General features: G+C 46.6%; 1 protein-coding gene across 1 annotated transcript in view; it reads right to left on the bottom strand.

Annotated features, from left to right (window-relative positions):
* Nucleotides 1-19881, bottom strand: part of LOC111974679 (uncharacterized) — a 25536-nt gene extending 5655 nt beyond the window's left edge. The window contains 14 exon segments of the mRNA XM_024002595.2: nt 1255-1346; nt 1646-1778; nt 7997-8163; nt 8884-9061; nt 10515-10563; nt 10833-10866; nt 12090-12110; nt 12112-12237; nt 13133-13254; nt 17082-17094; nt 17096-17479; nt 18082-18262; nt 19054-19308; nt 19544-19881. Coding sequence (XP_023858363.2) covers nt 1255-1346; nt 1646-1778; nt 7997-8163; nt 8884-9061; nt 10515-10563; nt 10833-10866; nt 12090-12110; nt 12112-12237; nt 13133-13254; nt 17082-17094; nt 17096-17479; nt 18082-18262; nt 19054-19308; nt 19544-19881 — 2093 coding nt within the window.
* Nucleotides 19882-20561: the final 680 nt, after the last annotated feature.

Genomic DNA, 20561 nt, shown 5'->3' with positions numbered 1-20561 from the left:
GGGAACAAGGCAGTTCGAGCTTGCCCCCTTGCAAGCCTCCAATGCCAGACCGCGATCATTCAAGCATATTGATGGAAATGTCACGCACATCTTGGCCCCGTCTCTGTCAGGGCGTGAACTATAGTGCTACGCCAGCAGAGCTCCGTAGTGTTCGTATAGAGTGTGTTAGTATTGTTAGACCATAGTGTAGAGCTATGTAGTTGCTACAGCATAGGGTAGCCTGTAGTATGAGTAGCCCCTGTAGGTTATAGAAGTTAAACCTGTATGCTTACCACGTCCAGAGTACCGGTGTCCCTAATAGGTAGTGTAGTGGATAGAGCCCAGTGTTTCGTGCTACAGATACTAGAGTAGATGTAGGCAGGCACTGTAGGTCTAGAGTAATGCTGTGTAACAGCTATATGTAGTGTCAGGTGTCCAGTATAGTGCCCTTAGAGCAATGTTAGTGTACAGTAGATTCAGTGCTAGCGCAGATGTCAGGAGTAGTGTATGTGATACAGCCTTAGGAAGCAGTGCAAGTGTAATGACCAGTGTACAGGTTTAGAGCTTAGGATAAGAGTAAATGTGTGCTTACAGTGTGGGAGCATGCTAGAGCAGTGTTTAGTGTAGAGTAGTGTAGACCCTAGAGTAGTTGTCCCCAGTGCCTCGAGTAGCCCGTCAAGTGTTTGAGTAGTGTAGTGGTTGAGTAGTTGAGTGTAGCAGCAGTTGTCATAGTATGCAGGTAAATGTAGTGTGCAGTAGTATCTTGAGTAATGTAGGGTGTGATAGCAGTAGTGTAGGTGTTGATGTGTGTAATGTCGTGTAGGCAGTGTAGCTATAGAGTAATGTTAGCCTGTACAGCTCGAAGTAGTGGTAGAGCAGACTGTGCAGTATGGTTAGGTAGCGTCCGCTGAGGATCGTCGTTCAGGTAATAGTGTAGGGTAACGGCGTGCGTTGCCGCTAGGCAGGGGATAAGACAGCGTGTAGATATGTAGCGTTGATGGAGTGCTAGTTCGCTAGAGCGTTAGAGTAGCTGTATTCTGCTTAGAGTAAAGTTAGTTTGTTTCTGCTTTGCCGAGCAGGTCGACAGAAATGAGTGATCATTATTGGTCCAAGTCTTGGCTTACCTCTCTCTCTCTCTCTCTCTGTGCTGACTGGCGTGTGCTTGCGCTTTCATGTTGTCGTGTATGTGCGCGCTCCTGTGCTGTGCGCAGCGCTGTGTTTGTGACGAGTGTGTGTGTTGTCTGAGTGCATGCGTGTCTTATGATTCTCACTCACTTGTGATTGACCAACGGCACAAACCAGGTAGTCCTGTTGAAGACTGTCACATGCGGGCTCCAGTCCGCACCGCTCCGGGTGCCGTCCTGTCCCTGGCCCGGAGAGAAGGGAGGGAACACTTCACCACGCAACACATATACTACTCTTCATCACAATCCAGGAGAATATCTCTTACATACTCGTTAGTCTAAAATGCTTCCTATCTTTCTCTGTCAATACCCACTCATTACATCGTGTAGCATTGTGACGCTAAGCCACCACGCACGACGTCTAGAGCACGCGCAGGACAGCCTAAGGCACATGAGCTCCCCGCGGCGGCGCATGTGCACAGCGCGGCCGAGCGCCGCCCACTAAGCTGTTAAGAAGCGATGCAGTGGGTTGATCTCCTTACCGGCCGATGGCAGACTCCTCTCCGCCATGGGACGATGTCCTGCGGGTTTTTCAGCTGCCTTGTCGAGAAGCTGCTGACAGACATGACATCTCGTCTAGCCACGGCGCCGGAGCCCCGCTCCAGGAGAAGATACCTGACGGGGAAGAATCCTGCTTGACAGGTTTTGCTTCTCTGTCACATGCTGCTGTGGTGAGCTACAACTATGGGCGACGTCGGCCTGATTCCAAACTATGTTTAAATGGAACGCTAACTGCTTAGGGTGTTTGGTTATCGATACATGGTCAGTTTTAGGTTTTGCGCCCAGTCGGTCAGCCCTGTCAATGGCGATGCTGATCGAAAAGTTCCCGCCTTAGTCCTGCCTTGCATCTGTACCCTTAGTTGTGGTATTGAACCAGATCGAGCATTCAGGATTTAGACCCCACCGTTGTTAATACTGTGTTCATGCTTGCCAGCTCGCTTAAAGATGTTCCCATACAGCCGAGAAAACAATTGGTCCATCAGCAGATCACTAGAACTCACCTTAAGGCTCAGAAGTCCGATCTGATGACGTAGATTGAGGAACCTGGGCCACTTGTCCAGAACTCGGTCGATCTGTTGTCGGTGTTCCCCTTTTAGAAAGGGCCAGTGGTGGGTACTGGATCAAACATCGATGATTCGAAGAGAGACAACATAGTTCATGTCGTAACACCAGCACCACGAACTGAATACTTAAAATATATAGTTAGTATCATATACGGATATATATCTCTACATATGAAAAAGCCATCCATAACAATACCTGACTGAAGCAGAAGAACTATACATGTGCCCTCACCATGGTGCCAGCAAGACCATATACTGCTCACTGCGTGCCCCGGCAGCAGATATACTGCCCTGCACTGCGGTGCCGGCAGCAACCGACCCCCCTGATATGCCTCATGGCGTGGGCAGAAAGACTATATGCTCACCTGGTGGCAGCAAGACCTATACTCGCCTCTCACCTGCGTGCCGGCAGCAAGATTACGGCCTCACCTGTGTGGTGCAGCAAGTTAGACTGCCTTCACCTGGCTCCTGGCAGCAACGAATAATATGCCCTCACCTGTGGTCAGGGCAGGCTTGAGTCTGGCAGTAGCCTCTGCTTTCTAGTGGTTCGTCTGCTCCGACTGGCTCCCGCTGATCGGCACAAGAACAGAACACGAACACTCTCTACAAGATCACACTTCCAGCAATCATAATCATCACTTCAGATTCAGTGAACTCAAATTCACACGTCTGTGCGGAGTGATGAGAATGAGTGGACGAGATGATACAGCTCAAGGCTCCCTGCTCCTGAGCGTGCCCCTCATGACAGCACGAGAGGAAGAGGTGGCAATCACTGTGTGTGTTGTGGACAGCACTGCTGCGAATCTGCCAAATCTTGTCAACTTTTTAGCCGCCCCCCGACCAGACCTCCGGGCGGCAATTGGAGATCAAAACTCCCGAGCGCATAGCACGGTCGAATCACATGGGTTTCTTTGCCCAGAGCGCGGACTGTTTGTGGTCTGATCCGCCAATTCTTAAATTGTCACAACTGGACCAGTCATATAAAAGCTTGATAGGTATTTCTTTGCCAGCATTCCCATTTACATGCACATATGATCATATTCATTTTTCTATTATACTTTCGTGATAATGCTTTTTTGGGACGACCTAGAGTTATTTAATTTAGCTTATCAGGTTTGCGTGGAAAATACCAACTCAAGGGACGCAGATTAAAGTATAATCACCAAGCGCCAAATGCGACAGTTTTTTTAGTATTTGATTTTAATTTCTCCCTTCCTAGCGATGCGGTGAACTGCTGCACTTGTACGAGCCCATGACTCTGTCACATCTTATGTCGCTAGACGTTAGGCGTGAAAAAATGTGTTCACCTTTCACCACAACGGAGTTGAAAGCGGATTGTCCATGTAGTTGATCGTCAGCTGAAAGTCAGCAACCTCTCAAGCATCACAACAAATAGGAGGCAGACACACGGCCGCCCTGGGGCTGCGCATCGAAGATAAGTTATGATACTTTAATCTTCATTGTCGTTGACACAAACTCGTAATGTCTGTGTTTTGCACTCGAGATTCGGCGATGTCCTAGCATCTTACTCCAGTGATTTATTTTCTTTATCAAATGTAAAAAAAAATATATTTAACACAAAAACTCGGGCTATTCACTTTCTTCCGTACTTTTAACTGGATTCTCTCCTGTACCTGCGTACTAATGGGACAGAGAATTGCATTAGTTGGTCCGAAAATGCGGTCCGCATGTTGCTGCGTTCCAAGATGAGTCACGGGAGCCCAGATCATAAAGACCCAACGAGGTCTCTACTTTGTCTATGCCAGCTGGCCCCAAAAACGCTGATGTTCTGGCCCTCGCTGGACCAACACCACCCGACACACACCCTGCCCACACAACACACACTCCCTCTGCCAACTCAGATATCACTCCTGCGTAACATATCATCCCACCACACACACAACCTCCTCGCACCAGAATCCTTTAATGCCTGTTGTAATTCCTCCCATCTGTTTCGGACTGTGACGGCCAGTAGAGACAAGCTCAGTTTGCCAGACGTGGATTGGGTCTGATCACACCCACACATTACATCGCTCTCCACAAGCATCTCATAGGGCTCGGACCGATTATACATTTTCAACGCCGAACCGATTATTGGAGGGACCAAAAAAAAGGCAGATTACACGATAACATCGGCGGTTTTATATGACAACTTTTGCCTCAAAAAAAGTACGAACATAATAATTAACTCTAGATCTGAATGAATGAAATATTTACTTTACTCTACTTTTTTCACTCTACATAGCCTTGATGCTGCTGACACACAAATCACACAAGGAGCAATGGGAATCAAATTTAATCTCAACCCGATGGTGAGTTCTGGAATTTGGCAGTCACACTTTCAAAATAAAGTGGACACATACAGGCTGATCCAACTTTGATGTAATGTCCTTTACACACAAGTCATCAAAATGAGGCTTAGTAGTGTGTTGCTCGAGCCTTCGCCCGTGGACATGCTTATGGACCTCCGCTACACATGCCTGGATCGCTCCCTGATCGAGGGTGGCGGCAGGGGTGCTCATGAGGGATCTCCTTCAGACCTGGACTAAGTCTCCGCCACTCCCTGACAGATCTTGTGGCTTGCAACGTCCGGCCCGTTTGGTCGACGATGGGGGGTGGGGGCCCCGGAGGGAAAAAAATACCAACTGTCCAGATTGCTCATTGATTACAGTTGACGGGACCACGGACGCGGCACGGTCCATAGCCATCAATGCTTCCCTCTTTGCAGAACTGCTTGACACACTCAGGCCACATCGAGGTTAGCATTGTCTTGGCATTAGGAGGGCACCCAGGCCACACCCGCCACCCAGCCATATCCGGTTCTCTCACAACGCCCACGCGTCTGAGGACATCATCATCTCCCCGGCGTTACCTACATGGCCAGTCAGGCTACCTCTGCCGAGCCACATGGAGGGCTAGTAGCGGCCCAAAGACAAATGCCAACCACACCCCATGACTGCCGCCCCACCGCTCGCAAACCGTCATGCTGAGAGATGCTTTGCAGGGCAAGCAGAACGTTTCTCCCACGGCGTCTGCAGACTCTGTCACAATTGCTGCGCCTCAGTGTGAAACCTGCTTTTTCATCTGTTGAAGAGCACGGGCGGCCAGTGCCCGCGGAATTTGCCAATCTTGCGCCTTGTTCTCTTGGCAAATGCGCGAACCACGTCCTTGCACGGTAGTTGGGTCCTGTAAGCAAAACCCCCACCTTGTGGGACGTCGGCCTCTACACACTCATGGAGTCTGTTTTTGACGTTTGAAGCCAGACCACATGCACGTTTGCTGGCATGATAGCGAGGTACTTTTTGCAGAGGCTCTGGCAGTGCTCTCCTCGTGCACCAAGCCGGACCCAGCACCCCCCGGTACGCCCGGTCCTGCCGCTGTGCGCCGTTGTTGCCCTTGATTTCACAGAAGTGTGATTGACTTTGGAGTTACATTGTGTCTCCTTTATTTTTTTGAAGCAGTGTAACATATTTGTAAATCAATGACAATTGAACAACCATACTGAATGAACACTTATTTTAACTTAATATAACTACATCACATAAAATCAATTTAGTCTAAATAAATAATCTGGAACATGTCTCAAAATTAGGTTTAAATAATGAAAGAAAACAACCAGTGTTGAAGAGAAGAAACGAAAAACCTGTGCACATCACGGTGCCAATGTAAAAAAGCTAATGTTTAATTTCCTTGCTCCAGACATCCATGAAAAGCTGGTGCGTTCCTTTAAAATGAGTCTCTCATATTCCAGGGTAAAGACGTGCTTTAGTCTGTAGTTATTACCTAGGACTTATTTCTCTCAGTATGCCATCTTGTCTTCATATTACCTCTTGCCACCCTATTGGATGTGCTAAGTATCCGGCTACTTCTCATTGCCGCCCTATCTAGGTTGATAGGCTTTGAAGTTCATAAAAGCGCAATGCTTGAAGACAGATGTTGCTGGAAACGCAGGAAATGCTGTTGAATGAATGTTACGAGCTGCTCGCTGCTACCACCGCGAGTCAGATGCCTCTATCAATCATAAGACCTTAATATAATAACATAGAATTAAGCTATTAATCTTATATGGTTCAATCGGAAACTTCATTTCGGAAAACAAAACGTGTTATTCTTTCGTTAGAAATACAGAACCGTTCCGTATTTTATTAACGGGTGCATCCCTAAGTCCCTACAATGATTCTGTTACATCCTGCAAACCCATGTTATGTCATCATTCATGCTACATTCTGGCAATGCATAATACGATCTTTGTTATGAGATTGGTTTCAACACAAGTTCGCAACGAGCCCGCAGGCGGCAAACCTGCTGCACCCTTTACTACTCCATGGCACTTGCTTGAACAGAACCGCTCAAAGAAGTGACCACAACTTCCATAGTTAAACGAAATACCATTTTAGCAGGCAATAGTATATCTACAACTATAAGTTTAAACAAAACTATCAATTGTGTATGATTTGAAGAAAGGCATTTGATTCTTTCTGGTTACCCGTACACATTGGTGCCCACATGACCAGTGTTTTTTTCGCAAGACGCGCTGTGTAATCACCGTTTGGCGAAGCCGTAGGCTGTGAATTATATGATAAATGCAACAGGCCACCGATCGATTATATTGCACACGCAGGACAAGCCTAGATTACACAGTCAATATCCATCAACCATTGTCAGCGTGAACTAGTGATTATGAATTAAGAATGGATTGTTTTTCTTAGATAGTTTAATATACTAGCACCCTTACTTGGTCCTTGCCGCACTTGCATCACAGAGTTGTCAGCCTGCACCCAGTCTCATCGCTGTGAGCTTACGCAAGTACTCGCCCTAATCGGTGTCCCAAAAATGCGCCATTAACGACATTGTCTCCTTTGAAACTTGACAATCGGCCCTAATTAACTCGTTCCACTTCCGATTCAATTTGCCGATCGACACGCTCTAACATCTCCAACATCAGTCTCACCATCTCCCCACTCTCACCCCCTCAGTCCCCATCTCCACCCTCAGTTCCTCCCAACTCTACATCTCACCCTCAGTCGTCCCATCTTCTAATCATCACCCTCAGTCTCCTCCATTCTCTGACATTCATCAACCCTCAGTCTCCCCTCTATAACATCTCCCCTCATGTCTCCCATCTCTCATCATCCCCTCACACCGCTCTCCCATCTCTAATCTCCCCTTCGAAGTCTCCACATCTCTACATCTATTACATCTCTACCCCAGTTACCCATCTCCACCCCTCCCAGTTCTCCCCATCTCTAAATCTCCACCCTCAGTCATCCCATCTCCACCCTCCGTCTCCCCATCCCCACCCTCAGTCCTTCCCATTTCCACCCCTCAGTTCTCCCCATCTCTATATCTCCATCCCCAAATCAATCTCCCAATCTCCACATCCCTCCAATCTTTTCCCTAGCCCTCGACTCTTCCCCTCACTGGGATCACTGTCCACTTTCAATCAAAAACTAAGTGTCAGGGGCTCATCACACTGTGTGTGTGTAGTGTGCGTGTGACAGGGCCACTGCTTCTAGCTGGGCGCCACTAACTGGCTTCATAGAACGCTGTGTTATCGTTGAGCACCCAGACCTCAGTGGATTGCTACAGCGGACATTATTTTAACAGGTTTATCCAATGTATACTCTGCTCTAACGCGAGAGGATGGAGAGTTGGTTGGACAGGGACGAGGCACAGACGGGTACTATAAACAGCTTCTAGCAGCTAGACACAGAACCACAGACATATTCATCCACAGGTCTTGAGCTCGCAATGAGTGATTATACTGACCTTTTGCACTGCACCACCACGGCTTGCGCCCAGCAGCGGTTGAGGAGGCTGCGGGGTCTGGGGACGCATGATGTATGCAGGTTTGCCGGCGTTGCCAGGGACAGAGGGCTCTTCAGGTCGTAGGAGCGGCCCCATGACGGAGGCTCTACATCCTCCAGCATTGGAGGCTAGCACAGACAGCCGTGCGAGATTCACCCTAGCTGTTCTCTAGGCACCAGGAGGAGAAATGGACAGGCCTGAAACCTATATAGTCCACAATAGCTAGGGACACACACCACATGTAACACAGGACAGCATACACACCAAGAGAAAACACTGTATCCCACACGTTGGCAGGTTGATGACTTTCTTTCATCCCGCGAGAACATGAGGTTTGAAATCATAGTACGGTTGTGCCTGCCATTTCGTGATCCGGCCAACTAACATACTCAGTACTAGGCCACATAAGGAACACACGCACCACTATGCTACCCTCCCTTGGACTTTATTTGAGGTTTTGAGGAGATCTTGGAGAACGTGATTTTTCTTTGACTTCACAGCTCTGAACTTGAACTTGACATCCCAATAGTCCAACTCTTGGCAGCCCGGACGGAACACCAGTCCCCAATCTTACATCAAATATCTCTCGCACTCCTGGCGACAATATGCTTGCATGCCACCATATTCATATATACTATAGATGTATTCATATCCCTGCACTTTAACCAGAGGACAGTCACATTGGATTGACGTCTCTTTTTAAGTGAGCTCTTGTAAAGTTAACACATGGATACTGAAGTCTCGACTAAACCTGTAATGATTTCTGTCTAATTCCCCAGTTGGTACAGTATGCTTTACCTAGGCAGATGTAACGGGCCTAGGAGGGCTGACAGAGCTCTGTCCTGCACCCAGGTGGCCGGCCTCAAACACCCAGAGCGAAGGCACGGAGTGGCGCACTCGGCCCGCGGATACCTGGAGACGAACTCCCGTCTTGGGCTAGACCCCGTCCCACACCGAGTACCCTCTGAGCTGGACGCACCGGCCATCACCGACCCCCCCATCCTCCTCGAGATGACACCCTGCGAACTGTTGGAAAGCGGGGGGGAGGGGGTGAATATTATCTGTTTGATCAATACGGAATATCAGATGAAGGGAAGTATTTTTTGTGTGGTTATTTACTAATATTATTCAAGGAATCTCTATACAGTATTTGCGAGAATGAAAGAAAGGCCTGCCACATACACTGACTCATCAGGGTTAAAGAATCAAGACCCTGGGCAGCTTACCAGCAGCTATGCCTCACTAGACTGAACCACCCTCCTGCTCAACATAGCGTCTTAGGACATTAGTAAGATCCAAAGATTGCACCCGGAGTCAAGTGAGGTGGAAAAGGTCGTGCAAACAAGTATGGCCACCTCGCAAACGCTCAATAGAACCCTAAGAGCTGAGCTTCTTAACCTAACCCAGTCCAAGAAACAGGTAAGTGATGTACGAGGTGTGTGTGCCTGTTCAGGTGTAAGTGTGTGTATGGGGCGAGTGCTGTGACCCAGACAGTTGACCAGGGTCGTTACATGCTCACCTACAGTAACACACATGGAAGCCATGGGACAATAACAAGAGTATAATGACCGTTCTATATAAGAGGATCTAAGATGGTGTTATCGCAGAGGGAACGTCAGGCTGGAATTAAATCATTCACACATAATTCAATATTACAAACTGGGTGGGTCAGCCCTGCGAATGCATGCATTGGCTGACATGCCGCTGTATATCAGACCGCTATACCACGGGTATGACAACATTTATTTTACTTGCTCTATTATCGTTTGGTACAGCTTATTATAGCAATAAGGCACCTCACTAGGCGGCGCTCCTCCTTTATGCGGTCGATGACTTGAAGAACAGCACGCTTAGCCAGAGTTATACAGTGTTGCGCAGCTATACACACCAGCCTCGGGCCCTTATTGCTTCAAATAAGATGAAATAGGCGTGAACAATCGTACTCCTCCTCTACATGGCTATATAATTAACTGCTAATCATCCTAACCTACAGGTTCTCTTTGCATTCGTACTCGGCGCGCTTACCTCTTCCTTCCCTAGACAATGGATTCCACACGTACCACTTCAGAACAGAAGCTGGCTTTTCGCAGTCCTGACTTCACTAGCATCGGTCAGATCTGTTTGTGCCTTCTTTGCCAGATCTTTGCCTATTTGTCAAGCCAACAATGTTTAGACTGCAATGTCAGCACAGGCGTTGGCAACCTAATGGCACTCAACAGACTGCCCACTCACCTCTGCTCGGCTGCCCTCCTCATCCTGAAATACCTCTACCTAAGCCTCATCACAAGCAGACACACTGAGGCCACAACTCTATGACGCTCCGTGTCAGGCCGCCAATCTAGGACGCCCGGCGCGCAATCTACATGAGCGCCAGGCCGCACAATCTGATTGACGGACCACGGCCCGCAAATCTATGACGTCATCGCGCAATCTATGACGTCAGGCCGCAACTCTAATGACGTCCCACGGCCGCACCTACTTGAAGCCAGCGCAATTATGGACCAGATTGTATGCCCCCTTAACGTTCACTGCAGGAGCAGGAGAAGCGTGGGCATCGCATCCCTAATGTTTGGTGGCAGCCATGGTGCGATCAGGACCACAGGGAAGCTATGGAGCCCATATGATCCCCCTGGGGAAGGGGAGGACCCTGCATGTGTTGCAGTAAAGACTAAAACACACAGTGACTTCACCCTCTGAGGCTTATTGAGACCTTTTTATCATCTTTCCCCATCTGATCATTAGGCTAGGTCATACTKCACCACACACACAGCTGCAATGTCAAGCTGTCAGTGATTACCTTTCAGCGGTAGAGTGATGCCATCATCTGTTACCTATAAAAAGAGGAGGGAGATGAAATATATTAGCAGGAGGAYAARGCTGACATGTTGTCATTACGGTATGTAATAAGAGAGAGGATGAATAAAATAGCTGATCAGAGAAGAGGTAAAGGAGAAGAGATTGAAGACAGGTGGAGGGATATTATACAGCATCCTGTTGGGTTTATATACTAGGAGGGTAGACTGACCCCTGACCCTGATGCTCAGTCTTGACCAACCCCTAGACCCTTATTCCCCTAGCCCAGACCAGATGCACTTGTGTAGATCTGAAAGGATTAAATAGGTATTCACATTGGACATATTTAGCATGGTTGCTATGGAAACAATATCAATCATAACAGAATAATACATATTCTGTTTAAAAGGGTTGTCAATAAAAAAGACAATGCCTCGTTCAACAACAGAAGGAACGTTTCCAGACATGACAAAAGCAGCTAAATAAATCAATCAATAAAATAGGCAATGGGGACTTCCCTGTTGTTGTGCTGATGTCACAGTGGAAAACAACAACAGTCTGACACTATTGACCACAAGGCAACTGCTCCGGACTCACTGACCACGGTTTCATTCACCCCAGTACTCTGTCATTAGCACCACACTATTTCTTAACTGCTTGTTAAAGGATTTTATGGCCCTTGAATGGACTTGATGGGAGTTTGTAGAACACCTGGTGATAAACTGCCGATGTTTTGCCAGTTATGGRCTTGAGTTGCTTATCATGTTATTGTTCCAGCAAGAGACTGGCATGTGGGTTCATGAGACTGCCAGTCAAGGTTGTGTTCGAAGTGTTCAAAGTAGCGACACATATTTCTTGATCCTTCTATTTTATTACAGCTTCTCTCATCCGTCCCATCAGTGTAATATGTAAGTCCTATTTTTGAGGACTGGCCCATTAAGACGTTGGACAACACATGTCCTTTATTAAAATATAAACCAGGAACAAAAACTAGTGATGGCCAATCCCATTAAGGGGGAAGCTATCTGGAAGAGAGCATGGAAAGAAAGAGAGAAAGAAGCTGGGCAAATTTGATGTGAAATCAGGACAGTGGGGAAAGAACCTGGTTGTTTCTGTCTTCCATTCATAAAGGCTTCAACTGAGACACAAATTTGGAACGCACAGGTATTATGCTCAGCTAATTCAAATGTGGAGTACAACCACACGCCTATGTGTACACAAAGATAGAGTGCCTACACACACCACTAGCAAAGTGTCTTACCACCAGGTTTCCATTGGCCTCGTGCTCGGACCACCCCAGCGTGCAGTGTAGAGAAGGACAGTTCCATGATAGGAGGCAGTGGCTGTGTGCTGCCAGGTTGGTGCTCCGATACGCTCTGTGACCCAATGACCTTCTCTCCAACCACAGCCTGTCAATCACAACACAGGGGCACCGGCACACATGGAAATAATTCACAATATTGCATAAAACACCTMATATTTACCTCAACTGCTTAAATAGATTTCTTYCCAGGCATGAAACAAAGGCTTTCCTGGAAGCAAATCGACCAAGATTTCCTAGAATGTTTTCAATTGGTGATGTCTTGTCTTTTAGTTGCAACAAGTTACAGTGGATGGAGTTTAAGGTGGAGGCCCTTCAGCTAGGTCCCTCCAGCTACAGTAATGGTAGAAGAGACACTGCACTGAGCAACATAGAACAGAGATGGGAAGCTCTATTCAAGATGCTCAACAACAGGGGTTACATCTGTTCCTCTACAGCGTCTCGAAACACAATAACAAACATGTTGGATCTTAACCAGAGTTACCTGCTTCTTATAAAACATCCACTGGGGAGGCTTTCTACTACTAATTATCTCACAGCACCAGACTGGTTTCTTTTATTACTTACACATTCCCAATCCCCACTGTGTGCTAGCTAGCTGAACCTCTACATGTGTTAMAGACAGGCAGTTAACTGACAAGAGCTGGCAAACCTCACCTCAGTCGTGATATTGGCTACAATGTTGTCTTCTCCAAGTCTGACCTCTCAATCCAAGTCTGAAATAGCTGGCTTCTCTGAGCACTATCTTCTCTGAGCACTATCTTCTCTGAGTACTGCATATAAAAATGTCCGTCTTGATTTGATGTTCTCTGATTGTCAAATGCTCTAATATTTTTCAAACCAGACAATATGTTATTTGTCCAGGCAACCATAGAATTAGAACCATATCATTAGAATTCTACTCACTTAAAGTGAATAGGCCTCTGACATGTGATGACGTACCATGATCATTAGAGACACATGCCCCCTCCCATCCCTCCTACCTGTTTGAGTACATGTTCCTCTGGGGTGGGTTGGCCTTGCCTGGGGCTCTGTTGTGGGGTCTTCAGCCTGGGGCACTCTTCTTCATCATCCATGTCCTCCTCATCCTCACTGGACAGCACAACTGACATACAGAGACACTCAACTTAGTATGGTGATTATACACTGTCGTTATACAAACAACGGGAACTAATAATATTACAAGCCAGCGGTCTGTTGCAGCAGCTGGGTGTAAAAAAGTTGGGCTTAAATGATAAGCGGAAGGTAGCAGCACCCAGAATATACTAGCCTTTCTTTCAAAATGAGGGAAGAGAGAAAGAGGAGAAAGAGAGAGGAGAGAGAGAGAGGAGAGAGAGACAGAGAGAGACATGTGTATACACCAGTCTGTGGGTGAGGGGATTGTACTGTATATAGTAAGGTGCCTACACACACTGAGGCTGGTCCATGCCAAGGCTGGGGTTGGTGGGTCCAGGGTAATAGGCTTGCCAGGGAGTAATCTGGAGTGTGACGCTCAGCGCTGAGCTAGCCAGAACTGGAGCCACCTTGTCCTGCTGTACCACCAATAACTGTTCTATATCTATGGTGCCACCTATTGGGACTGGCACCTTGAAGTGACACTGACACCGTTAGTTAGTGTGTCAATGGGGTGGCTTCACGAAGGAGCTGCTGGCACACTGACTGTCACTGAAGTTGAGAGCAGGAGTCCTTTCTGTGCTCTACCACCTACTGAGACTGTCACTTTCAAGTCAGTGTGGTTAATGAGTGTGTCAGTTGCTGGCACACTAACCGTCAGTGAAGGACTTAAGAGATTGGAGTGGTATCTATTTGTATTCAAGATGACTACTTTGATGAATGATTAGCCATTATCACGATTTTTAAAGCCCCAAGCAGTCTCTTGTTAATTTTATTTTTAAATCATTGTATGTCTAATAAATCACTGTCTGTTAATTTTAATGAAAATAACTCCAACATATATTTGTTTTATCATTTACACTGAGTATACCAAACATCAGGAACTGAGTGCATTTTCCTTGAGCCTCATTTCGCCCTTCAAACACTCCGTCTGATCGTGTCGGCGTTAGGAAACAAATGTGAAGATATTTACATAGACAGCCCTGATTGGCTGATAGGGATGTCTAGAGCCCACCCCGTTACCCAGATGAACAGTCATTGGTCTTATATCATCAGATCACATTGTGATGTCATGATGTGGGCCAAAAGTTCCATCCCACCATAACAAGCTGAAATTCAAGGCATTGTTTTCTAACATGTCTCGTACAGAAAAAGGGCATTTATCATAATTTCAGTGATATTAAGTGTGATATTAATGTGAAAATAGCATCATCTTTTTTTAAGAACAATCACGTTTTTAAATTGCACCTCCGCTTTTTAATATATCACATTGGTTATGATGAGTACGCAATATTAGCCTACATCCTGTTGTTCACCAATACCTTTGGCATAAATACAGATTACGCTACATTGTACAGGTCCTGACATAGGACCACGGACATAGCTGGAGATGGCTGTTAGCTGCTCACACAAAGTCAATGGGGTTAATTAAGGTGGACTAGAAGCTCCTGGTAGCAGCGGAAGGACCCAGAGTCGGAGGGGAAGTGGAGGGGGGAGGGGATTGGGTCAGTGTGGGTCAAGTGCCAGTAGACAGACACAGGATTAATGGCTTTATAGGGAGCTTTGGCTATCCACAGTAATCTGGGTGACACTTGTCTCCCTCCCCCTCCTCCCCATAACCCTGGTGTTGCAGCGCCATGCTCTACCAACTGATCCACACGGGACCTACATATCCTCCTCCCACTCTTCCTGCCGTTTCCCTATCCCTGTCTCCTCTCTCTCTCTCCCTGCCTAGCTGCCTCCTCTCTCTCCCTGTCTCTCTCCTCTCTTCTCCCTGCCTTGCCTCTCTCTCTCCCTGCCTGCCTCCTCCTCTCTCTCCCTGCCTGCCTCCTCTCTTCTCCCTGCCCTCTCTACCTCACCATGCATGGTACATTAACATGGAGGGATAAAGGGACTGAGAATAACCAAGTCTTCTTCGTTATCACTATGGTCTTTTCCTTGTCAGCACTTTGAGTGCATGTGAAAGACACACACACACACACACACACACACACACACACACACACACACACACACACACACACACACACACACACACACACACACACACACACACACACACACCACACACACACACACACACACACACACTCAAAAAAAGTGAGCCACCCCTCTGCGGTGGAGCCAGGCATTAATCTCTCAGCACCGCTGACAGCTGATGGTTCCCATGCCCGCCTCTGGCTACACATCTCTGACCACAAAGAGCTTGTAAAGCTGTAACTAGGACCCATTATAAGAAGAGGAGAACAAATGCAGACCAGATGAGGATCCTCATCGGATGTTGTGTCTCCATCATTCCCTGGTGATGCCCCAGCCCCATGTTGACAAAAATTAGTTGAATGGCAAATATTGCCTGTATCGAAAATACAAACCCAAGCTTGAGTTTCCTCTCTCTTCCAACCGCTTCTTGGCCCCTAGCCCCATGTCATCATCATTATGAGGCTCCTGTACTCGTTACTACCTAATCACTGGGGATTTGAAGGGCCAAGACTCCGCTAGAGAGAGAAGCCCATGGGTCTCTGCTAGACAGGTCCTCACTAAGGACGCAGCTCACCACAGATCCATCAGTGGCTATGGGCGTGGCTTAGTTGCATAGAAGTTAAGGTTAGTGTTGGTTATAGGGTGGAGCTTAGGTCCTCCATTCTAACGCCACGGTGGTGGTGCACCATGCCAACAGAGGGAGTTTCCCTGTAATTGCTACAGTGTGTCAGAGTGCGCTCTGGGTCGTTGGTAAATTCAGAGTGTTTCGATCTCGGGAGCGTTCAGAGTACACTGGACGCTTGGCCGAGGAGAAAGGTTGATCGAGCGTTCTGTTGCTGGCTAGCTACTTCCAGACATAAATGAGAGAACACCTCACTCTGACCATTTTAGTCCTAGCAGAGCGGTTAGGCTGTTTTCATGTTATCTAGAGCATTGGTGACTAACTGTGATTCTGGATACAATTTAGTTATGTTTTTTGCCAACGTTTACTGACACCGGTAATATTCAACAGGTGTTGCGCGTTTGTAAATTCATCAGTTTTTAATCTGTCTAGCCAGAGTGAATTTACGAACGCACCCTTAGTCTCCCTCGCCCCCAGTCTGGTTTGCATAGCCACAAAGTCAGACTCCACAGCCACATTCTGCCTTACAAATGACCTCTTCGCATTCTTAAAGAGACACCGGACACTTTGATAAAGATATGGCTTCTCTTATGCAATTTGATCAGTACAATCAAATAATATGTTCTAACAGTTGCCCATAAAATAAGTCCTAAAAAGGACTGTTTATCACTGCAGCCCATAATATCAGCTACAACAAGCTCAATGCACACACTCCTGTTGAATAATATGCACTCACCTGTATTGTGAATGAACCTAGGACTTGCATACGGTTATCAATGCAGATTTACCATTCAAATAAATGACCATTATGTTGTTTGGTACTTAGATTAGTAATAACAAGTCAAACTGATTGCATAACAGTAGCTGAGTTTATTGTCTGATCAAGTGCATCTCGGAATTTGTCTAATACGCCTTCTTTCTGTTGTTGCTGTGGTATCGTTTTTAGTATTGAGTATCGTCGATACTAGCCAGCCTGTATTGTAAGCCCTGAACCACTAAGACATACAGCTGAAACCGCTTCCTCGCCTGTTCATCCATTGGTGTCGACGATATTCTATACTGATGCACTGGGTGAGGAGGGCATTTTGCTTCGTTTATAATTTGTTCAGTGTAACAACACTCGTACGAGTAGTATGTAGCGTCAAACCGCCAGTCTATGCGCAATGTGGTATGTTCTGATCAATATGCTATGAAGGTTCAACAGTGGGTCAACTTACTAGGTTCTGTGTGGAGGTGGCTTGGGCCTCCTCAGCCTGAGATGGAGGGAGAGACACTTGGTGGAGGCCTCCTCTCTCTGTCTGTGAGGTTAGCCGGAGGGGAGGCCTGCTCTCTCTGTCTGTGAGGTTAGCCCGGAGGGGAGGCCTGCTAAAGGAAAACCGCGTCTCCCGTGTGGGGCCTGGGTCACTGAAGCCACAGCGGAGAGGGGGTGTCTCGGGACCCTGTGGATGCCCCTCTGGCCCCTGACGTCAAGGGGGCGGTGGAGGGTCGTCACTATCTGAGCTCTAGGCTTCGGTGGCCTGCTGGGACAGGACACTTCCCCTGGGGCCCGTCCCTGGTGAACCACTAGTCCTCTTGATCTGATTCTGCAGTGATCCTGAGCTTCCGTCCTCTCCTTCTGAAAGCACACCAGGTAGGACTACTATTCACAGGGGTTAACCTAACAGAAATTCCCTAGAAATGATTACATCAACTAGAAAAAGAAAAAAAAATCCTAAAAGAAAATGTATGAGCCTGCATATGCCCCTACACTAACCAGCTTGTTCTCATATAGTTCCCTACAGTTTGTTTTCAACGGCCACACTTTACAAGACTCAATACTATTCTATAGACCAAGCTACCCAGGGTGTTATCCTGTAGCAAGATATGGAGCGTACCAGCTCAGCTGAATCAGGACTATCTGTATAGGGTGGAAGTTAAACAACTTGGCTGTTCACTGTTGTCATTTCACTGTAAGGAATAGACCTAGCAACACTGAGTTAGCCAACACTAACAAACATGCCTGAAAAAGCTAGCCAACGCTCAACCTAGCTAGCTAACAAGTATGGTTACGACCAATAACTATGTACCAGACTAGTAAGTATAAACAATTGTTTTCTACTAGACATCTTTATGTGAGTCCTGAGGCCAGTCAACTGTATGTGTCCCAAATGGCATCCTATTAACTAAGTGCACTATCTAGGGAATAGGGTCCCACTTGAGACACAACCATAATCCTACCTCTGTGTTTTGTGGTGGAGATCCATTCATCCCAGAGTCACGTCTCCTCCATGTTGAGTCTCCCGGGGAGACAGAGCGCTGTCGTCCGTCGTGAGAACTGTCCACCTCTCTTTCTGGAGCCGGTTCTGATGCAGAATCCTGCTCCGACTCCACTGGGCTGCATCTCACAGACATTTGGAATCTCCGAGGAAGATGTAAACAGAAAAGGAATAATAAATGATATGCCATTTAGCAGACACTTTATCCAAAGTGACTTTGATAAACGTTTGTATGGGTGGCCCCAGCGGGACCTGAACAACGAAATAAGCTAGTAAAACAACCGTTCCATTTTGACAGAGAAACAGTAGCCTGGTTGTCTACAGGTATGACATGACAGCGATAGCCAACAAGCCACAGGAGTTGGCTAAAGCACACAGCTAAATATGACGTCTCCTGAACGAGAAAGAGTTAAAAGAAAAGCAGTCTAACGGCAAGAGATTGTTTACTGCAGGCATTTTTAACAACGCCATAAAGTTAAGCATTTGTTTATCCAACCAGGAAAATGMTCAGGCTTGCCAGCACAATGTAGAAGAGGGAAACYCAGGGGGAGGTTAGGTTAGATACAGCAACACCTSCTAAATGTTAACCCCACTGCTCCATGAAACAGCAACAAAACACTTAACAAGGAAAACTCATGATTACACAAGTATGTTTGAACCTTAATTGGTTAGGCCTTTGTAGATATAAGCAACCTCCGACTGCTGTGGATCTACAGCCTAGACTGAGCACCAACATTTAAGAAAAATGTTTTTAGAGAAATAATACATTTTCACAAAAATAGCATAGCATCCACAAGTGTAGATTGTCTTCATCAGGCCTCCTAACCTGAGCACATTGTCTAGGGATTGTTTTGGACTGTGTGAGAAAGATTGAATGGTAGGCTAGGATTTCACCTCAATGAACTCTCTGTGAGTGTGTTTGTGTGTGAGACACTGACCACTGAACTCTGCACGGGGCGTCTTGAGCAGTGGCGACACACACCCAGTCTCTTGATTCTTGTCCCGGCACAGTGTGTCTGATGCCCTCTTAGGGCGCCATCTAGTGGAGGACAACGGTACAGTCAGTTCAAATGATTCCAAGCATAGATTTCTATGGTCGGTGTCACTTCTAGTTCTGACAGAGTTACAGACACCAGAACAATTGTGAACCGAACAAGCAGAATCACACGTGAATTCACATTTAAAAAATCAACTACGTTCTAATTCCTAGACTTAAAGTTATCCATTTTTTAAGATCTATTACATTGTAATTTTATTTATATTTATCCATAGCGACTTACCGGAGCAATTAGGGTTAGGTGCCTTGCTCAAGGGCACATTGGCACATTTTTCACCTATTCGGCTCGGGGATTCGAACCAGAAACCTTTCGGTTACTTGCCCAACGCTCTTTACCACTAGGCTACGTGCCGCCCTGACGACATACCCGTTTTTGAAGCAGGGAGGTGGGAGTCTTTGGTTCAGCTTTGTGTTGTGATTGTCACAGGGCTTGATTGGGATGTGAGGTGGCTTCTTATGCGAGTCAGAGGATCCGTCTGCTTTTCTAGGTGTTCTCCGTTTGACTCTAGCTTGACAGCGAGGGGGTAATCTCCGCAGTGTGTTAGGCCATGTGGGTCTCTCCTCATTTTGCTGCTCTCTGGGAATTCCCTCTCTGGAATGGCAACTGCGCACCCGGGTGTTCCTGGGGTCTGAGCGGTGGTCTCCTGGAAAGCTCTGTCTGACATGGCTGGAGTTCCAAAGTCTCAGCAGATGTCTATCTAACATCTCAGGACACCTACATCATATACCGATATACAGTTGAAGCCGGAGTTTACATACCACTTAGTTGGAGTCATTAAAACTCGTTTTTCAACCAACTCCACAAATTCTTGTTTAACAACGTATAGTTTTGCAGTCGGTAAGAACATTATCTAAATTTTTCCAAAAAATTTTTACAGTAAATTTATTAACTTATAAGTCACTTGTATCACAATTCCAATGGGGTCAGCAGGTTACATACACTAAGTTTGATGGTGACTGTTTAAACAGCTTGGAAAACTCCAGAAAATTAGTCATACTTTAGAAGCTTTTAATAGGCTAACCTTGACATTATTTTCGAGTCAATGGAGTGTTACCTGTGGATGTATTTCAAGGCTCTACTTCAAATCTCAGTGCCATCTCTTGCTTGACATCATGGGAAAATTCAAAAGAAACTTCAGCCAAGACCTCAGAATAAAAAGTGTAGACCTCCACAAGTCTGTTCATAAACTGTGGGAGCCAATTACCAAACGCCTGAAGTACCCACGTTCATCTGTACAAAACAATAGTACGCAAGTATAACACCATGGACCATACAGCCGTCATTACCGCTCAGGAAGAGACGCTTCTGTCTCCTAGAGATTAACGTACTTTGGTGCCAAAACGTGCAAATCAATCCCAGAACCAACAGCAAAAGGACCTTGTGG

Source organism: Salvelinus sp. IW2-2015, linkage group LG15 (genome assembly GCF_002910315.2).
Source record: "Salvelinus sp. IW2-2015 linkage group LG15, ASM291031v2, whole genome shotgun sequence".
NCBI classification, from domain to species: Eukaryota; Metazoa; Chordata; class Actinopteri; order Salmoniformes; family Salmonidae; genus Salvelinus; species Salvelinus sp. IW2-2015.
Note: the sequence above shows the minus strand (reverse complement) of the source record. Positions and strands in the feature narration are given on the sequence as shown.